The sequence below is a fragment of the Helobdella robusta genome (assembly GCF_000326865.2).
Source record: "Helobdella robusta unplaced genomic scaffold HELROscaffold_34, whole genome shotgun sequence".
In the NCBI taxonomy this organism is placed as follows: Eukaryota; Metazoa; Annelida; class Clitellata; order Rhynchobdellida; family Glossiphoniidae; genus Helobdella; species Helobdella robusta.
The window spans coordinates 923,446-939,510 of NW_008704659.1; the positions used below are offsets into that span (position 1 = coordinate 923,446).

Consider the following 16,065-nt stretch of genomic DNA (forward strand, 5'->3'; position numbering starts at 1 on the left):
ATCATTCTCATTATTATTTTTCGCCATTTTTTTCATCACTATTATTACTATCATCATCATCATCATCATCGGTTCCTCTGGCATCGTCACCATCACCACCATCAGCAACAGCAAGCAGCAGAGGCAGTTGCTGCAGCTTCGCTAACTTCTTCATCTTTTTCTTGATCATCTCCATCTGTTCCACTATAATATTCGTTTATTTCGTTATTTTTTTTAAATGTTATACATATCTACCTCCTCATCATCATTTAGAATCACAATTATCATCATTTTACTCTCTTATCATTAGGTTTAACAATTTTATCTTCTTCTCCTGAAAATATAAATTATTTTTCCTAAAAAGACCCGTACAAAGTCGCTTCAATTGGAATGGCTTTCACCTGTCGGTTGGATAATGTGCCACAGAGCCAATCCATCAAATGCACAGCACACGAGCAAATTTCTTTGTGAGACTTCATTGCGAACAAGCGATCTATCTGACAATAACTGAGCAGAAGGGGGAGTTATTACGACGATTGAATGAATGGATGTATGGAATGATGAATGAATGAATGGATGAATGAATGGATGGATGAACGAACAAACGAACGCACGAATGAATAAATGAATGAGCGGTTGTAAATTATGCCGAAATATATATTTAAAAAAAATTCATACTTTTCCAAATAGAAAATTTTTATAAAATTCGTCAAAAAATTTTGACAGTTTGGCGAAGAAAATAATTAAAATGAAAAATTCTAAAAACTTTTCTCGGAAAGGCATCAGAATTGATTTAGATTGCCAAAACACTTTTTACGACAAATTGAAATTTGAAACACACAAACGAACAAACACACACACACACACATACATACATACAAACAAACACACACACACATGCAAATAAACAAACACAGACAAACATACGGACATACAAACAAACGAACGTACATTCACAAACCTACATGCATTCATTCATACAGACAGACACACATACACACACACACGCATACAAATAAATACACACGCATCCATAAATACAAAAAATTATTGTCAAACCTAGCAACAATTCCCGAGATAATTTTCTTGTTTGTTTGATTGATACACAAAACTTGCCTGTGCTGCTTGCTCTTTCCCACAAATGATTTTGCTCCAATCTATTATGGAGAAAAAGTGTTTATTTCATTTATTTTATTTTTCTTTTAGAAAAAGTGTTTATTTTATTTATTCATTTATTGTTTATTTATTTATTTAGTAAAAACTATATATTTATTTTCAAATTAATTAATTTTATATATTTTAAAAATTTATTTAAGAGTTTGCTATTCAATGTTGTCCATTTTCATTCCATATGATATAGTACAAGATGAAAAAATTATAAAATTATTATATTATAAACATTTTTCTTAAATAATATCTCTCTCTTTTTTTTTCTTTCTCATTTTTTCTTCTCTTTCTCTCTCTCTCTCTTTCTCTCTCTCTTTCTCTCCCTCTCTCTCTATCTCTTTCCAGCCTCAGCTTAGCATGAAGTGTTTGATGTAGAATAGTGTATTTGTGTTGTGGTGGTACATACACACACACACACCACACACACACACACACACCCCATACACACACACACACAAAGCGCATGTATACGCGTTAACTTAAGCATGTGATAGAGAAGGATCCTTTTGCATTTGATCCCCGTCATTGTGACAGCAGAGCCAGCCATCTTAACAGTTACACCACCGTATTAGAGCTCTTCACCATCTAATCATTCGAATGATACTTTATCTTATTAATCTTTATTTTAAATTTTACCACCAATTTATTTACATGCATAGATATTAAAATGTAACATAAACAATTAATCGTGTTTTTTTTGCTATCAATCATTGATGGGTGGCTTCATTTCGGCCACTCGATAATAGCGAGAGAGAGAGAGAGAGAGAAAGAGAGTGTGTGTGTGTGTGTGTTGGTGAGTATGTGTGAGAGAGAGAGAAAGAGAGAGAAAGAAAAAGATAGGAAGAGAGATCCTAGACTACACAAATTAAAAGGTTTATTGATAAAATAGGAATTGAACTAAAGTACTTAAAGTTTAATCTCGACCCGGATTAAAGCGTCGTTTCGTTTTGTTTCGTTTCGTTTGCGTCATTATATATTCGCCAGGAAATCTATAATCATTTGCCGCTTGAATCGAATCGAATAAATGAGTGAATGAGTTAGTGAATGAATGCCTGGATAGATGAATGGGTTAATAGATAGGTAGATAGATAGATTGATGGATGGATCAAAATTTAGTGAGTGTGAAACATCATCCCCGCTATTATTTCTATGCTAATTTCAAAACAAGAAGAATACAGATTCCAGTTTAAAATTTTATGAATTTTATTTATTCATTATGGCCCATTATCGTAAGCTTTGCAAGTATTTTTAACGTTTATTATGGGTATTAGTGTTAGGTGCTAAATAAATTTATGGCCTGGAGACATAGATCTGGAGAAAAAACTATCCCAAGCAAAATTTAGTCATCACCTTTGTCAATATTACCATGTAACTACACAAAAAACGAACCACTTCTACCAAAACGATAGCTGTAGAGAAAAAAATCGACCAAAAACCACATAAAATGTCACATCTCTTTTTCGCCATTTCCTATAATTTGGTGTGTCATTTAGAGGTGTTGAGTGAGGTATGTCACTCTGTAGTATGTATGTAGATATGTGTGTGTGTGGTGGGTGGGTGTGTGTGTGTGCGTGTGTGTGTGTGTGTGTGTGTGTGTGTGTGTGTGTGTGTGTGTGTGTGTGTGTGTAAGACCTAGAGCTCATTCAGCAGGCAGACGTTTTAAATATTAACACTTTTGGCGCGCGTAAAAATGGCGAGTCAACTGAAGCATGCTTTATTGGGCTATTTATGGATGTAGGTGAAATTTTTGGTTATTTCTTTCTTGTGTTGTTAAGTGGGATGTTGTTGTTTGTTCTATTGCTGTTTAGTTTGTCGTTGTGGTTTGTATTGTTGTCGTTGTGGTTTGTATTGTTGTTGTTGTTGTTTGTTTTATTGCTGTTTGTTTCGTCGTTTTTTGTTTTGTTGTTGTTGATTGTTATGCAGTTGTTTGTGCAGATTGTTCTCTGTCTGTGCTTTTTTAATGATTAAATCTGTGGTTTGTCGGTTTTCTTTGTTTTTATTAGGGCTGTCAGCCTCCTTTTATTTGCCCTAAGCAAGGCTTGTTGGGCATTTCTGAACAGAACAGTATCGTTGTTCATTTCATAAAAAATGTTAACACTGATGTTTCTACGAACGCACGGATGTTCGTATGGTTTTCAAAAATAAATTAATGAAAAAATGAAAAAAAAATCTTTCGAAGGAATGAATTAGTGAATGATTGTATGCATGGACGAATGAACGAACAATCAAATAAATGAAAGAATAGATGATTAGATAAGCAAACAACTAATCGAACAAACGAACGATCGAACGAACGATCGAACGAACGAATGAATGAATGAAAAAAAGGAAAACGAACGCATTTTTGAGTCCTGGGCTGGAACCATCTGACTTTATGCTGGCTTCTCCTAAGGCGAAAAAATATTTGAAAGTGCTAAAAATAGTTTGCGTAGGTGCATGTATCAATATGTATGGGAGTACGTTCGAGTTTGTGCGTACAAAATGGCCTGTATAAGTGTGTATATTCATGTTTACATGTATATATAGGTTTGTAGATGTATAGGTGTGTGTGTATAAATTGGCGTATGTATGTATGTATGTACGGACCTACGTACGTACGTACGTACGTACGTACGTATGTATGTATGTATGTATGTATGTATGTATGTATGTATGTATGTATGTATGTATGTATGTACGTATGTATGTATGTATGTATGTATGTATGTATGTATGTATGTATGTATGTATGTATGTATATATGTATGTATGTATGTACGTACGTACGTACGTATGTATGTATGTATGTATGTATGTATGTATGTATGTATGTATGTATGTATGTATGTATGTACGGACCTACGTACGTACGTACGTACGTACGTACGTATGTATGTATGTATGTATGTATGTATGTATGAATGTATGTATGTATGTATGTATGTATGTACGTATGTATGTATGTATGTATGTATGTATGTATGTATGTATGTATGTATGTATGTATGTATGTACGTACGTACGTACGTACGTACGTACGTACGTACGTATGTATGTATGTATGTATGTATGTATGTATGTATGTATGTATGTATGTATGTATGTATGTATGTGCCAAAACTACAGAAATTTAGACAAACGAGTCGCATGAGTTAACCGAACATTACTGACCAAATAATCTACAAAAATTCTGACAACTACGAAACTTGCGACAGTTAAAAATATTTTCAACGACAGATATGCGAAGAGAGGAGCAACAGGGGTCTCCATTACTTGACGACACTTGTCCAAGATATCATGTACAGGACCCAACAGGCTCATGTCAAGTCGGATATTGAAACGGTTTCGTTTCTGCCAGGTTGGTAGGTTGGCTGGTTGCTTGGTTTGTTTGTTGGTTGGCTGGCTGGCTGGTTGGTTGGTTTGTTGGCTGGTTGGTTGGTTGGTTGATTGGTTGATTGGTTGGTTGGTTTGTTAGATGTTTGGTTGGTTGTTTGGTTGGTGTAGTTGGTTGGTTTGCAGGTCAGCCGATATATTGCACAGTTTTGCGGATGATGATTTGAATTAATATGACCATCATTATCATCAGCATCTTTATCATTACACTCATCATCATCATCGTCATCTTCATCATCATCATTACTCCTCTCACCATCATCATCATCGTCATCTTCATCATCATCATTACTCTCACCATCATCATCATCATCATCTTCATCATCATCATTACTTCTCTCACCATCATCGTCATCATCATCGCCACCACTGTCCAGATGACCTGACAAAGTATTGGACCTACAAGGGCTCCTTCACGACTCCCCCCTGCTACGAAACCGTCACATGGATCGTCTTCCACAACAGCATATCCATAACAAGTGAAGATGTGAGATAATGATGACGGTGTCGATGATAATGATGGTGTTGTCGTTGTTGATGATGATGTTGATTGGTTAATGATGGTGTTGTCGTTGATGATGATGTTGATTGGTTGATGATGATGTTGATTGGTTGATGATGAGGATGTTGATTGTTGAAGATGATGTTGGTTGGTTGTTGATGAAGATGATGATTGGTTGATGATGATGATGATGGTGTTGTTGTTGCTGATGATGATCATAGTGAACAAACAAACAAAACCATAACAACAACCAAAACAACCACAAGACAACAACCAAAACAACAACAACAACTGCATCAACCACTATAACAACCACCACAAACAGCTCGCAAGATTCCGAACTTTGAAATCGTACGAGGAGACAGAGCAGCGACCGAACGACGAATTTGACGGCAACATCGCCAGAAACTGTCGCCTGGTACAGCCGATGGGCACTCGACGCGTCTACACAGCAGAGAATATCCACAACCAGTACTTGGCTTGCTTCGATGATCCTTTTCGCCTCTATCGCGTCGCCCCAACAGCAGCCACAGCAGCCACCACAAGCGGCAGCCAGTCAGTCAACGTCAACGCTTCGACGGCGCAACGTGTCGCGACATTTCCGGACAGCGTCAGGAAGTACGGGAGAGCTTAACACAGTGGCCGCGGCGGATGGTCTCAATGTGGAGGATAGGCAGGAGTATCGGAGGGATAACGAGCTGGTGGAGTGTTGTTGTGTAGTTTCGTAGAGGTCTGTTTGTTGTTGTTGTTGTTGCTGCTGCTGTTGTTGTTGTTGCTGTTGCTGCTGTTGTTGTTGTTGTTGTATTTTTCCATGTGAGGTTTGCTGTGTTGATTTATGACCAGATAGCTCGAGAAATTTAAGAGATTTTGGGGAAAGTTGAAATCCATAGAAACATTGAGAAAATCGTCTAATAGAGAGTGTTGCCATGAATATCGCTGGTTTTCTAATAGCTGTGTGGAGACACACCAAAGATTATTAATATAACGGGGATTATTACTGAAAACATACATAAGTACTATTACTTTCATCCATAATAGAAACAGACGCATACACATGTGAATGTACACACGTACACATGTGAATGTACAACTACACTTACACGTGTGAATGTACAGCTACACGCATACACATGTGAATGTACAACCGCACGTACAAATGTGAATGTACAACTACACGTACACATGTGAATGTACAACTACACGTACACATGTGAATGTACAGCTACGCATACACATTCACTTTTGCTATGAAAGGATTTTAGATACTAGAGATGTCGCATGGCATACGTTGTAGGAATCTCTCCATCTTTCACTTCAATCACTCTCTATAAAAATTTTTATTAATTAATTTTTTAATAATTAATTTCTATTAATTAATTTTCTTAATTAATTCATCCATTTAAATATTCGTCTCTTCTTGTATGGTTTGTTATTGGTTCATTTTTTATCGGTATTTGTGGACTTTTTTAAAAAATATTTATAGATGATGTCATAGATTGATTAATATATATATATATATATATATATATATATATATATATATATATATATATATATATATATATATATATATATATATATGGTATCTTTCTATTTTAATTTAAGTTGCTTGTTTTACAAATGTTTTCAAATCCGTCACAATTTTTCCAATTCATTTCGTCATCTCTCTCTTTACAAACACGCATCCAACACGTAGAATTTTGTTTAACTGTTTTACAGTTAATTATATTAATTAATTTTATAATTAATTATATTATTCAATATTACAATCAATTATATTATATTATATTAAAATATGTACGGCACAGTTCTAAATCGATACTTATTCTTCAAGTGATTTATTTATATGAAATCACGCCAAACAAGCAGTAACACAAGTATGTATGTATCCAGGTTTAAGTAAAATTACACACGCACACACACACATACATACACACACTCATGCGCACACACATGCATACACGCACATACACACGCACAAAAATATAAAAATTTCGACATGCCAAACAGCTAAACAGTTTTTAGATTTAATTTCTTTGTTTTTGCATCACTAGCAGAAAGATATAGAAACAAAAAATGATGAGAGATATGAATAGAAAAGAGGATACGGAGGAGAAAGGAGCGAGTAATAAAGAAAGAGAGAAAGAAAAAGAGAGTGTATGAAAATTAACAAGCAGTAAAAAAATTATGAAACATTAAAGAATTTTGTAGGAAAGAAAGCAAAAGAAGATTTAACCCAATGTAAACCGACGTTCAAGCTCACCGAATCGACATATCTTATTATGATAATTAATAAATTAATTATAGAGATATAATTATATATATCTATAATTATATAAAAAGATAATTATATATATAATTTAAAAAATTATTACGTAGCAAAACAGGTTATTTCATTTAAATAATTATTATAATAATATTATAATAATTATAATACCAAACAACTAATTTTTTTAATGAATTGCACACACAAACATACATAAACTCAAACTTATTTATACACATACATATATACACACGAACGAAAATTCAGACATCCACACACACACACACACACACGCACGCACACGCACGCACACACTCACACACACAGTTGTTTATCCGAAAATAATGAACTTTTTTCTAAATATTCTTCAGATATGTTATTATATTTACTTTCAATTAACTTGCATCAGTTTGTTCATAATGTTAAAAGACATTCGTCTTGTCATTTATATTGCAACCTTACATATAAATATATATATATAAATATACAATTATATGTATATATATATATACATATAATATATATATAATATATATATATATATATATATATATCTTCTTTGCAAAATGCTCAAAGCTATTTATAGTTACTCGAAAAAGCGTGGTTTTTTTTCATATATCTTATATAGTTATATAAAAATGTATACAAATGTATAAAAAAAAAGTTTATTTGTATATCTATTATTTATAATTCGATTGTAAATGAATATTATTTTAAATTGAATTTAAATAGGGTATCTACGGAAAAATATTAATTATTATTCAATTAATCATTATTAAAATCAATATTTCTTCATTCGTTAGCTCTAATTCGATTGAATTATCGTAATAATATTTTTCGCGCGCTTTTTAACTATAATTTTTAGCTATAATTTTTTTAAAAATGTGTCGTTTTGTATATATCATTTATATATACCCTACACTCGCATATGTGTTTGTATCAGTATAAGTACACATATATGTATACATACATTGCAAAGGTTTTGGACAAATCAGTGGCAGATCCGGGGGTTTCAAAGAGAGTCCAAAGGGAGTTGGCGGATTTCGGGAATGCATCACCCCACCGAATCACAAAAGAAAAGAGTATTGAGCATAATTTGTAAAGTGAAAAATTAGCAAAAAATATTTTACAAAATTAAAGACATTGAAGAATTATTCCTCTCGACGGGATTTCGGGAATTTCGAGATTTCCGAACGGTTAAAGGTCATGAACCTTTGAATTTTAAAATCATTCCTTCCCCGCCCCACCGCTCTGAATTCCGGATCCACCACTGAATGAAATGGGAATAATATTTAAAATAATAATATTAACTAAAATAATAATTATTATTATTATTGAAAATTACTTTTTTAAAAGCAAAATTCGTGTATGAAAAAGTTGGATGTCTTTTGATGTTTGGATTGGGATAAAGTTTATTTAAATCATTTTTCACCGAAATTTTTATATAAATATTTCTACGGAGTTTCTTGCGTGCGCGATTGCTGATTTTTAAAAAGTTTGCGAATTTAGTAAATTTTTAATTTTGAAGCATTTTTAGCGTAATTGAGTTAATTTTTAAGGTGTTAAGTACAAGTATATAAGTATAAGTAATGTTATAATGTATAAGTACTATGTGTTAATATCTCTAAACATACTTGCTTCTTTTATCATTATTTTCAGCTCTTTGTTGGCGTTTAACATTTTTAAAATACTGCTGGGTTTACAAAATTTTTTGGCGAAATTGTTGTAAAACAATTTAACTATCAATCTACGTAATTCACTTGGCCCATGGAATTTTAGTTTAAACAGTTTTAACCTAGCATAACAGGGAGTCCATTAGACTAGTGTCTGTCTGAGAACCACTGCCTATTAATTGTATTAATTCCACGGAAACCGTTTCGTCGTTCCGCTCGTTCCAGGTGTTTACCACCCTGCCGTTGAAAAATCTTTGCCTGATTTGAACTCGAACGTTAACTGATGCGATTCTTCATCGCGATAATATTCAATCTCTTGTTAGAATGCAGATGTTTTAACAACTATGCTGACCAAAATAAATTTTCCGTTAGTAATAGTCAACAATTAATGTTCTGAAATCCAAAAACTTGTTAACTTAAACTAAAATTACAGCATTCGGCTATTAGGTTTTAAAATTGGCTGAAGCAATATGTCACATTTCGACGGACTCCAATATTGATGCTTACCCATGTAGTCCTCTACGATAAGTATAATAATTTTGTGACGTCATTTTGTTCTTCCGGCAAAGTTCATGATGGAAAGAATAAAATAGATCAATTTTAGTACGAAAATTCTATGGTTAAACCGAACCATTTTTCCAAACTAAGTAGCATTAAATTCTTTAGTCTAATTATATCATTTATGTAATGAATATCAGAAGTACTATGTTTAGCAAATTAAAAATTTAACAAAATTTTTTTATCGTCGCGTAATTTTGAAACTTTTAAGCTTTCTTCTTTTATACTGAGCAAAGTTAAACTATAAATTTACTATTTTCAATCAAATTTAATACTGCACTTATTTTCAAATTTTTTATTTCTCGAAATAATTTTTTTGTTTCAATTTACGTCCATTTGCAAGAGCTCAAATCGGATAACCTGGCCGCCACATTTTCCACAAAGTAACAGTACTTGATCACCGCCCCCACCCATTTAATTTTCACCAAAGAGAAACGTTCATCCATTCACCAATTTTGGTATCCTACCAAAAATGGAATGGCGAACTTGGTGATATCTACATCCAGATTTGTACCTTCCGAGTGTAGACCAGAAGGTACAAGATAGGAATTCATTCAAATAAACAAGATACAAAATAAGATTAGACAATATCGAGTTTGCCATGTTTTGCGTTCTATTATTCCTATTTTGATGTATATTTCAGTAGCCATAGTACTCAGTAGAAGTCGCAAATATATTAGTAGAAACTTCGATATAAGAAAATTTTCGGATTATTCGAATTCGTTATAACTATATAATACGCATCAACTCACACACACGCCTCCCATACGCACACACAAACACGCTAGAAGGCATTCACTACAATTAATTAACTAACTAATTAATTAACAAGGCTCCACGCTAGGAAATTTTCATTCTGCTTTTTCATTTTATGTGGAAGATAGAAAATTTATTAATTAAAACATTCATTACTATTGTAGCATTTCAGTAGATTTACATTAGAAATGGTTTCACATTATGTTACACGTTACATAATGTTACACACGTTACATTGTTACACATTACGTTACAGTTCGCTGTCACATAACCTGTTGCACGAGTCAATTTTGTAACCAAAAATATCGAACGAGATTTTTATTATACATATATATATACATATATATAATTAATCATAATTATCCACATTAATATGAATAATATAGTAAAAATTATCAATTTATTCATTTAATATATGTAACCATTACGATGAATTACAATACAATCTATTACACACATTTGTTCTCAACGGGTAACCACAGTTTGACACGTAGCCAAAGTTCTTATTTATTTGCACTGACAATAATAAAAATAATAATAAATAAAAATAATAATAAATAAAAATAATAATAAATATTATTATTTTAATTCAAATTATGCTATCAGCACACTTTTACTTGATTTACTTACGTTTTACTTAACGTTTACTTCAAACTTTTTATTCCCAACAATCATCACCAATACCATCTTACAATTATCATCATCATCATCACAGCCACCACCACCATCATCATCATCACAGCCACCATCATCATCATCACAGTCACCATCATCATCATCCCCACCATGACAATCATCATTATCATAATCACGATCATCATCAACATAATCCATTTTGCAGTTGAATTCAAATGGTACATTTTTTTTCATGTAATAAAATGTTTTCCAAAATTTGAGGATGCCAGTTTGGTTCGCAGCTGTTGTTTTTCTTTGATTTTTATTACAATTAATAATCATAATAATAATAATAATTATTATTATTGTCAATAATAGTAATAATAATAACAGTGATGCACTACAAGTTCTCTGAAGAAAAACGTACTGAGTTTAATATTTAATCAATCGACTTGTTATTCAATTAATTAATTATATTACTAAGTATTTTATTAATTAACTACCGTATAATTTTAATTAGATTTTCATAATTTATTTCAAAAATTTAAAAAAAAAATGAAATTAATCATAAGTCCACAGATACAGTTGGACATATTAAGGATTTTATTATATTTAATAAATTTATCCATACAGATATCTTAAGTGGAAATCTAGCAACAACAATAACAACAATAATAATAGTAAAAATAATAATAACAACAATAATGACGATAAAACTGCAAAAAATATCAATAATAACGATCCCTTTAAAACATTTACTCAATTTCACCCAGGTAAATCTGCTTGTCACTCGATCCAGAGCAAACTGAAAGTTGAAAAAAGATTTATTAAACTAATTACACAAATATTATAACTGAATAATTAAGTATATTAATAACCAATGTGAAAAAATTATGATTGAATAATATAAGGTTAAGAAAAAAAAATATATAGTAAACATGATCCTAATAGTTAGCTTGAACAAAAAAAAAAAAGAGAGAAACGAACTTATGGGCTCAAATGGATGGAAATCTACTTCATTAACTGATCCTCCATGTCCAGGGAACTTGTATAGTATCCTTCTCGTCGTCGTATCCCAGATGTAGACCATCCTATCCCCTGATCCAGCTGCTATCTTGGTGCCGTCTGGGCTCCAAGAGACGCGAAGTAAGTTCTGTCATGTGGGTGTTGGGGATGATTTGTGGTTTTATTTATACATGATTTTAATGTAAATTTTTGAATTAATATATAACAACAAAAAGGATGCAAACATTTTGAACGATGACAATAAAATATCGTAATAATAATAATAAATAATATTAATTAATAATAATAACAATACCTTTTCAAATGTATGCTGGTTTCCTTGGAAGATTTTAACACATCTTTCCTGGGGAGCGTACGGCCTAACGTCCCATATCCTAACTGATTATTATTATTATTATTATTATTATTATATTGTTATTATTATTGTTATCCTAACAGATTAGTGAAATTAACATTATTAATGTTGTGTTTGTTGTTATTATTGTTGTAATTATCTATGGAGTTATTATTAAATAAGCACATCCATTCAAACAAACAAACAAACAAACAAACAAACAAACAAACAAACAAACAAACAAACAAATATCCACCTATTTAATCATACAAACACCCATATGAAAAAAAAACATACAAACACCCATACATTGAAACATACAAACAAACAAACAAACATACAAACAAACATACAAACCCGTATTATCCATAGCAGTGGAGAGCAAATAGGACCCATCAGGGCTCAGCCTTAGCCCCGTAACTGTATCCATGTGACCCTTCATCGCGTAAACCACATCATTCTTTCGTAAATCCCAAACCTTAGACAATCATCATTACATTATAGAGTATAATAGTAATTATGGTTATAAATAAATTGTATAATGAATAACAGTGATAATTATCATTGAACAAATGAATTTATTATATTAAAGACAGTTAAAAGTTGCTGTCACAATCATCACCATCGTCCAACTTTGATTCCACCACTACTACCTCTACTTACCTTGAGATCATTATCAATACCGCCACTGATGACTTGCTCGGAGGTGTCCGAGAAGCAGACCGACGTAACTTGGAAGGTGCTCTGGAGGGTTTGGATCGACGTCTTGCGCCTCGAGTCCCAGATCTAGGACATGATGATCATGATGATAATGGTGATGATGGTGGTAAAGATTGTGAAAATGATGATGATGATGGGATGATGGCAAAAATGATTAGACTATGATGTGGCGATCTTAAAGTAAGATAACCAAAAACGCCAAACAACCAAAACATTGAACAATCAACAACCAAAAACACTCAATAACCACTAACAAAAAACACCTAATAACCAATAACCCAAAACACTAAATCAACCTACCCTAACGGTGCCATCATCACTACCACTGCACAAATACTGTGGGCCTCTCCTCGACACATCGCAGGCATTCACGAACGTCTGGTGTCCCTTATACTTCCTGATTCTCGTGGCACACTCTGCATCCCATAAGGATAAAGTCTTGTCCACTGAACACGTAACCATCTGGCTGTTACGGTGGTGGTGGTAAAAAAAATTGTAGAGTGTAATTTGTAATGTAATTTGTAATGCATTGTGTGTAATGATGCGATCTGTAATGATTTACTGCTTTGATCTTAGGAATGCGTAATATGTGGTCATCAGTAACTAAGAAGTAATTCACAAAAATGAAAAGCACACGAACCATCCGTCTGTAGTAAAATGCAAATCCATAATGGCATTGCTGTGTCCTTTCAGCGTGGCTATGTTGTCGCAGGCTCCATACACATTCCATAACACTATATGCAATGAAATTATATTAAAATTATTGTAAATTACATAAAAATTATTATAAATAACACAAATTATATCGCAATTACTGTCAATTTCACAAATTAAACATAAAAAGTATTAAACCAGAAAATAAACTTAATTATTAATATCAAACATAAAACACCTACATATCATCCTATCTGTGCCAGCTGAAGCCAAGAACTTTCCATTGGGAGAAAATTTGCAGCAGTAAATTTCACTCTCGTGTCCTGTTAGTAGCATGATTGGGGCCTGGAGTTTTGAGGTCCGCCTGATTCCCTAATTGGAGAAAAAATACAAATATTAATAAATTTAATATTTAAATGAAAAGTTAGTAATAACTACTAACAGAACAGAGCAATAATAGTAATACAATTTAAATTAAAAATACATATGATAAAATTAATATTAAATTAAACTGTGGAAAACCAAACTAACCCCCAAGAGTTCGATGGCGTTGTTAACTTGTGTACCAAAGCCAACAACATCAGTTCTAGTCTTCTTTGCCGGAACAATGGCCAAAGCACCTTCCATAGCTTTTCTTTTCAGATCCATCACTAATTAGCAGCTGTTGAAAACTTTATATAGGCAAAACCGTATTTCAACTTTTCTTCCGATTTATAACACTTTCGATGACTAAAATAAATAGCTAGTAATGTGGGAAGAGGGAAAGGAAGGGATCTAGGAATAAATTCCCTATTACCGCCCGATAATTTAAATTTACAACTAAATTTAGTCCGCCAAACGAAGAAAAATTAAAAAGATTGCAGTTGAATATGATATTAAATTTCAAATCGAAACTTTTAAATCAGATCAACTCAAAATTACCGATTCGATTATCAAACTCCTTCGCCTCTCAAAGCGATAATGGACGCAACATATACCGCAAGTAAAGTAAACATGCATAGATATTACAAACAGCAATCGTAAAACTTGATTATTTGGTTCTTTGTATATTTATATATATATATATATATATATATATATATATACATATTTTATTTTTATTTATTTTATTTTCACAAAAAAGAGGGCCAAAAAGCAACCAAATGCTTGTAGGAAAGTCACCTTATCCAAATGAAATCAAAATTGATCAACATAAATTAAAGATTAAAGTAGTTCAACAAAAATCAATGATTAAATTAGTTCGAAATAAAAGATACATGGGGAGTATACTCTTTAGTTATTACGAATGTTTCCATTATTATTAACAAAATTTAATGTAAAATAATCAAAACATAATTACCTATATATATAACTATTAAACACAGATAACCAATAAAGGTAACAAAAATTCTATAAGTACATATAATTAATAACATTATTTAAATCTAGTAAATTCAAATAATATCAGATAGAATATTAAAGTCAAAAGAAATTATATATAGGTCCATTCATACAATACACGCATTCTATCATTCACACATACTCACACACATACATGCACATAACACATAGGGTACATAGAGAAATATATATATATTGTGCCTCTTTTGATTCCTTATTTGTTTAAAGTGAAGATTTAGCTTTACAGTCTTAAACATCGTAAAATTAAAAAATCTTGAAACTAAACAAATATTCACTTTAAACAAACAAGGAATCATTCCTTGGTCAGTGAATGCGTGCCCAACTTGGAGTTTTTTACCGGATTATGTTGCTTTGAATCCAATTGTTTATCTAAAAACCCCATTATGATAGATGATGATGACGACAACGACGATGATCATGATGATAAGGATGATGTTGTCGAGAACGTAGACAAAAGCAATAATTTTCGTCAAGTATTTCAAAAATTTTCGCAAAATATATACAAGTGGTAATTGAACATTAATTGTAAGCCTTTTCGGCTCCAACAATATTTTCAAAAATCCTATTGGATGTTTCGAATCAATGATATATACTTAAATTTGTGCGTGTGTGTGTTTGTGTGTGCGTATGTGTGTGTGTGTATGTGCGTGCGCGAATGTATGTATGTGCGTGCGTGCGTGTGTGTATGTGGCGTGTGTGTGATAGCGCTTCTTAACATGAACTTAAAAGAGCTGATAGATAATTATATATAATTAATAATAACGACATATATGACTCTACTGTGTTTCCACTGAGGAAAAAAACAACTCCATAGTCCCATGCTAATGGCACGCTACGTTGATTTTGCGATTTCGTTTTCTCCTGTCTGCTTATTTGTAACAAAATTATCACTTTACCTTCTAAAACAACATCCTCTACGAATTATATAGGTACCACTCCTGACCATATGCAACTGTAATTATATATAATTATGTATATACAATGTCTAATTATGTTTATGAATTGCACTTCTGAAGTCAATTATAAAAGGCGTTACAAAAAT

General features: G+C 32.2%; 3 protein-coding genes across 3 annotated transcripts in view; 2 read left to right on the forward strand and 1 right to left on the reverse strand.

The window, feature by feature from the left end:
- The window catches only part of HELRODRAFT_175590 (hypothetical protein), a gene marked incomplete at both ends in the record, with an annotated part of 4,770 nt that extends 4,280 nt beyond the window's left edge, over nt 1-490 (forward strand). The window contains one exon of the mRNA XM_009023005.1: nt 344-490. Coding sequence (XP_009021253.1) covers nt 344-490 — 147 coding nt within the window. The remainder of the gene's footprint in view (nt 1-343) is intronic.
- A 3,874-nt stretch (nt 491-4,364) lies between these two features.
- On the forward strand, nt 4,365-7,498 carry HELRODRAFT_192545 (hypothetical protein; the record flags this gene model as incomplete). The annotated part of the gene is made up of 3 exons (XM_009023006.1): nt 4,365-4,446; nt 4,896-5,005; nt 5,346-7,498. 3 exons carry the CDS (start codon nt 4,365-4,367, stop codon nt 5,652-5,654), a joined length of 501 nt encoding a protein of 166 aa, XP_009021254.1. The 3' UTR covers nt 5,655-7,498.
- A 3,938-nt stretch (nt 7,499-11,436) lies between these two features.
- Nucleotides 11,437-14,577, reverse strand: HELRODRAFT_185760 (hypothetical protein). The gene is made up of 9 exons (XM_009023007.1): nt 14,154-14,577; nt 13,865-13,994; nt 13,609-13,702; nt 13,269-13,434; nt 12,912-13,034; nt 12,606-12,726; nt 12,210-12,292; nt 11,876-12,041; nt 11,437-11,693 (listed from the first exon to the last, which is right to left on the reverse strand). The coding sequence occupies exons 1-9, from the start codon at nt 14,268-14,270 to the stop codon at nt 11,644-11,646; spliced, it is 1,050 nt and encodes a 349-aa protein (XP_009021255.1). The 5' UTR covers nt 14,271-14,577; the 3' UTR covers nt 11,437-11,643.
- Between the last annotated feature and the right edge of the window lie 1,488 nt (nt 14,578-16,065).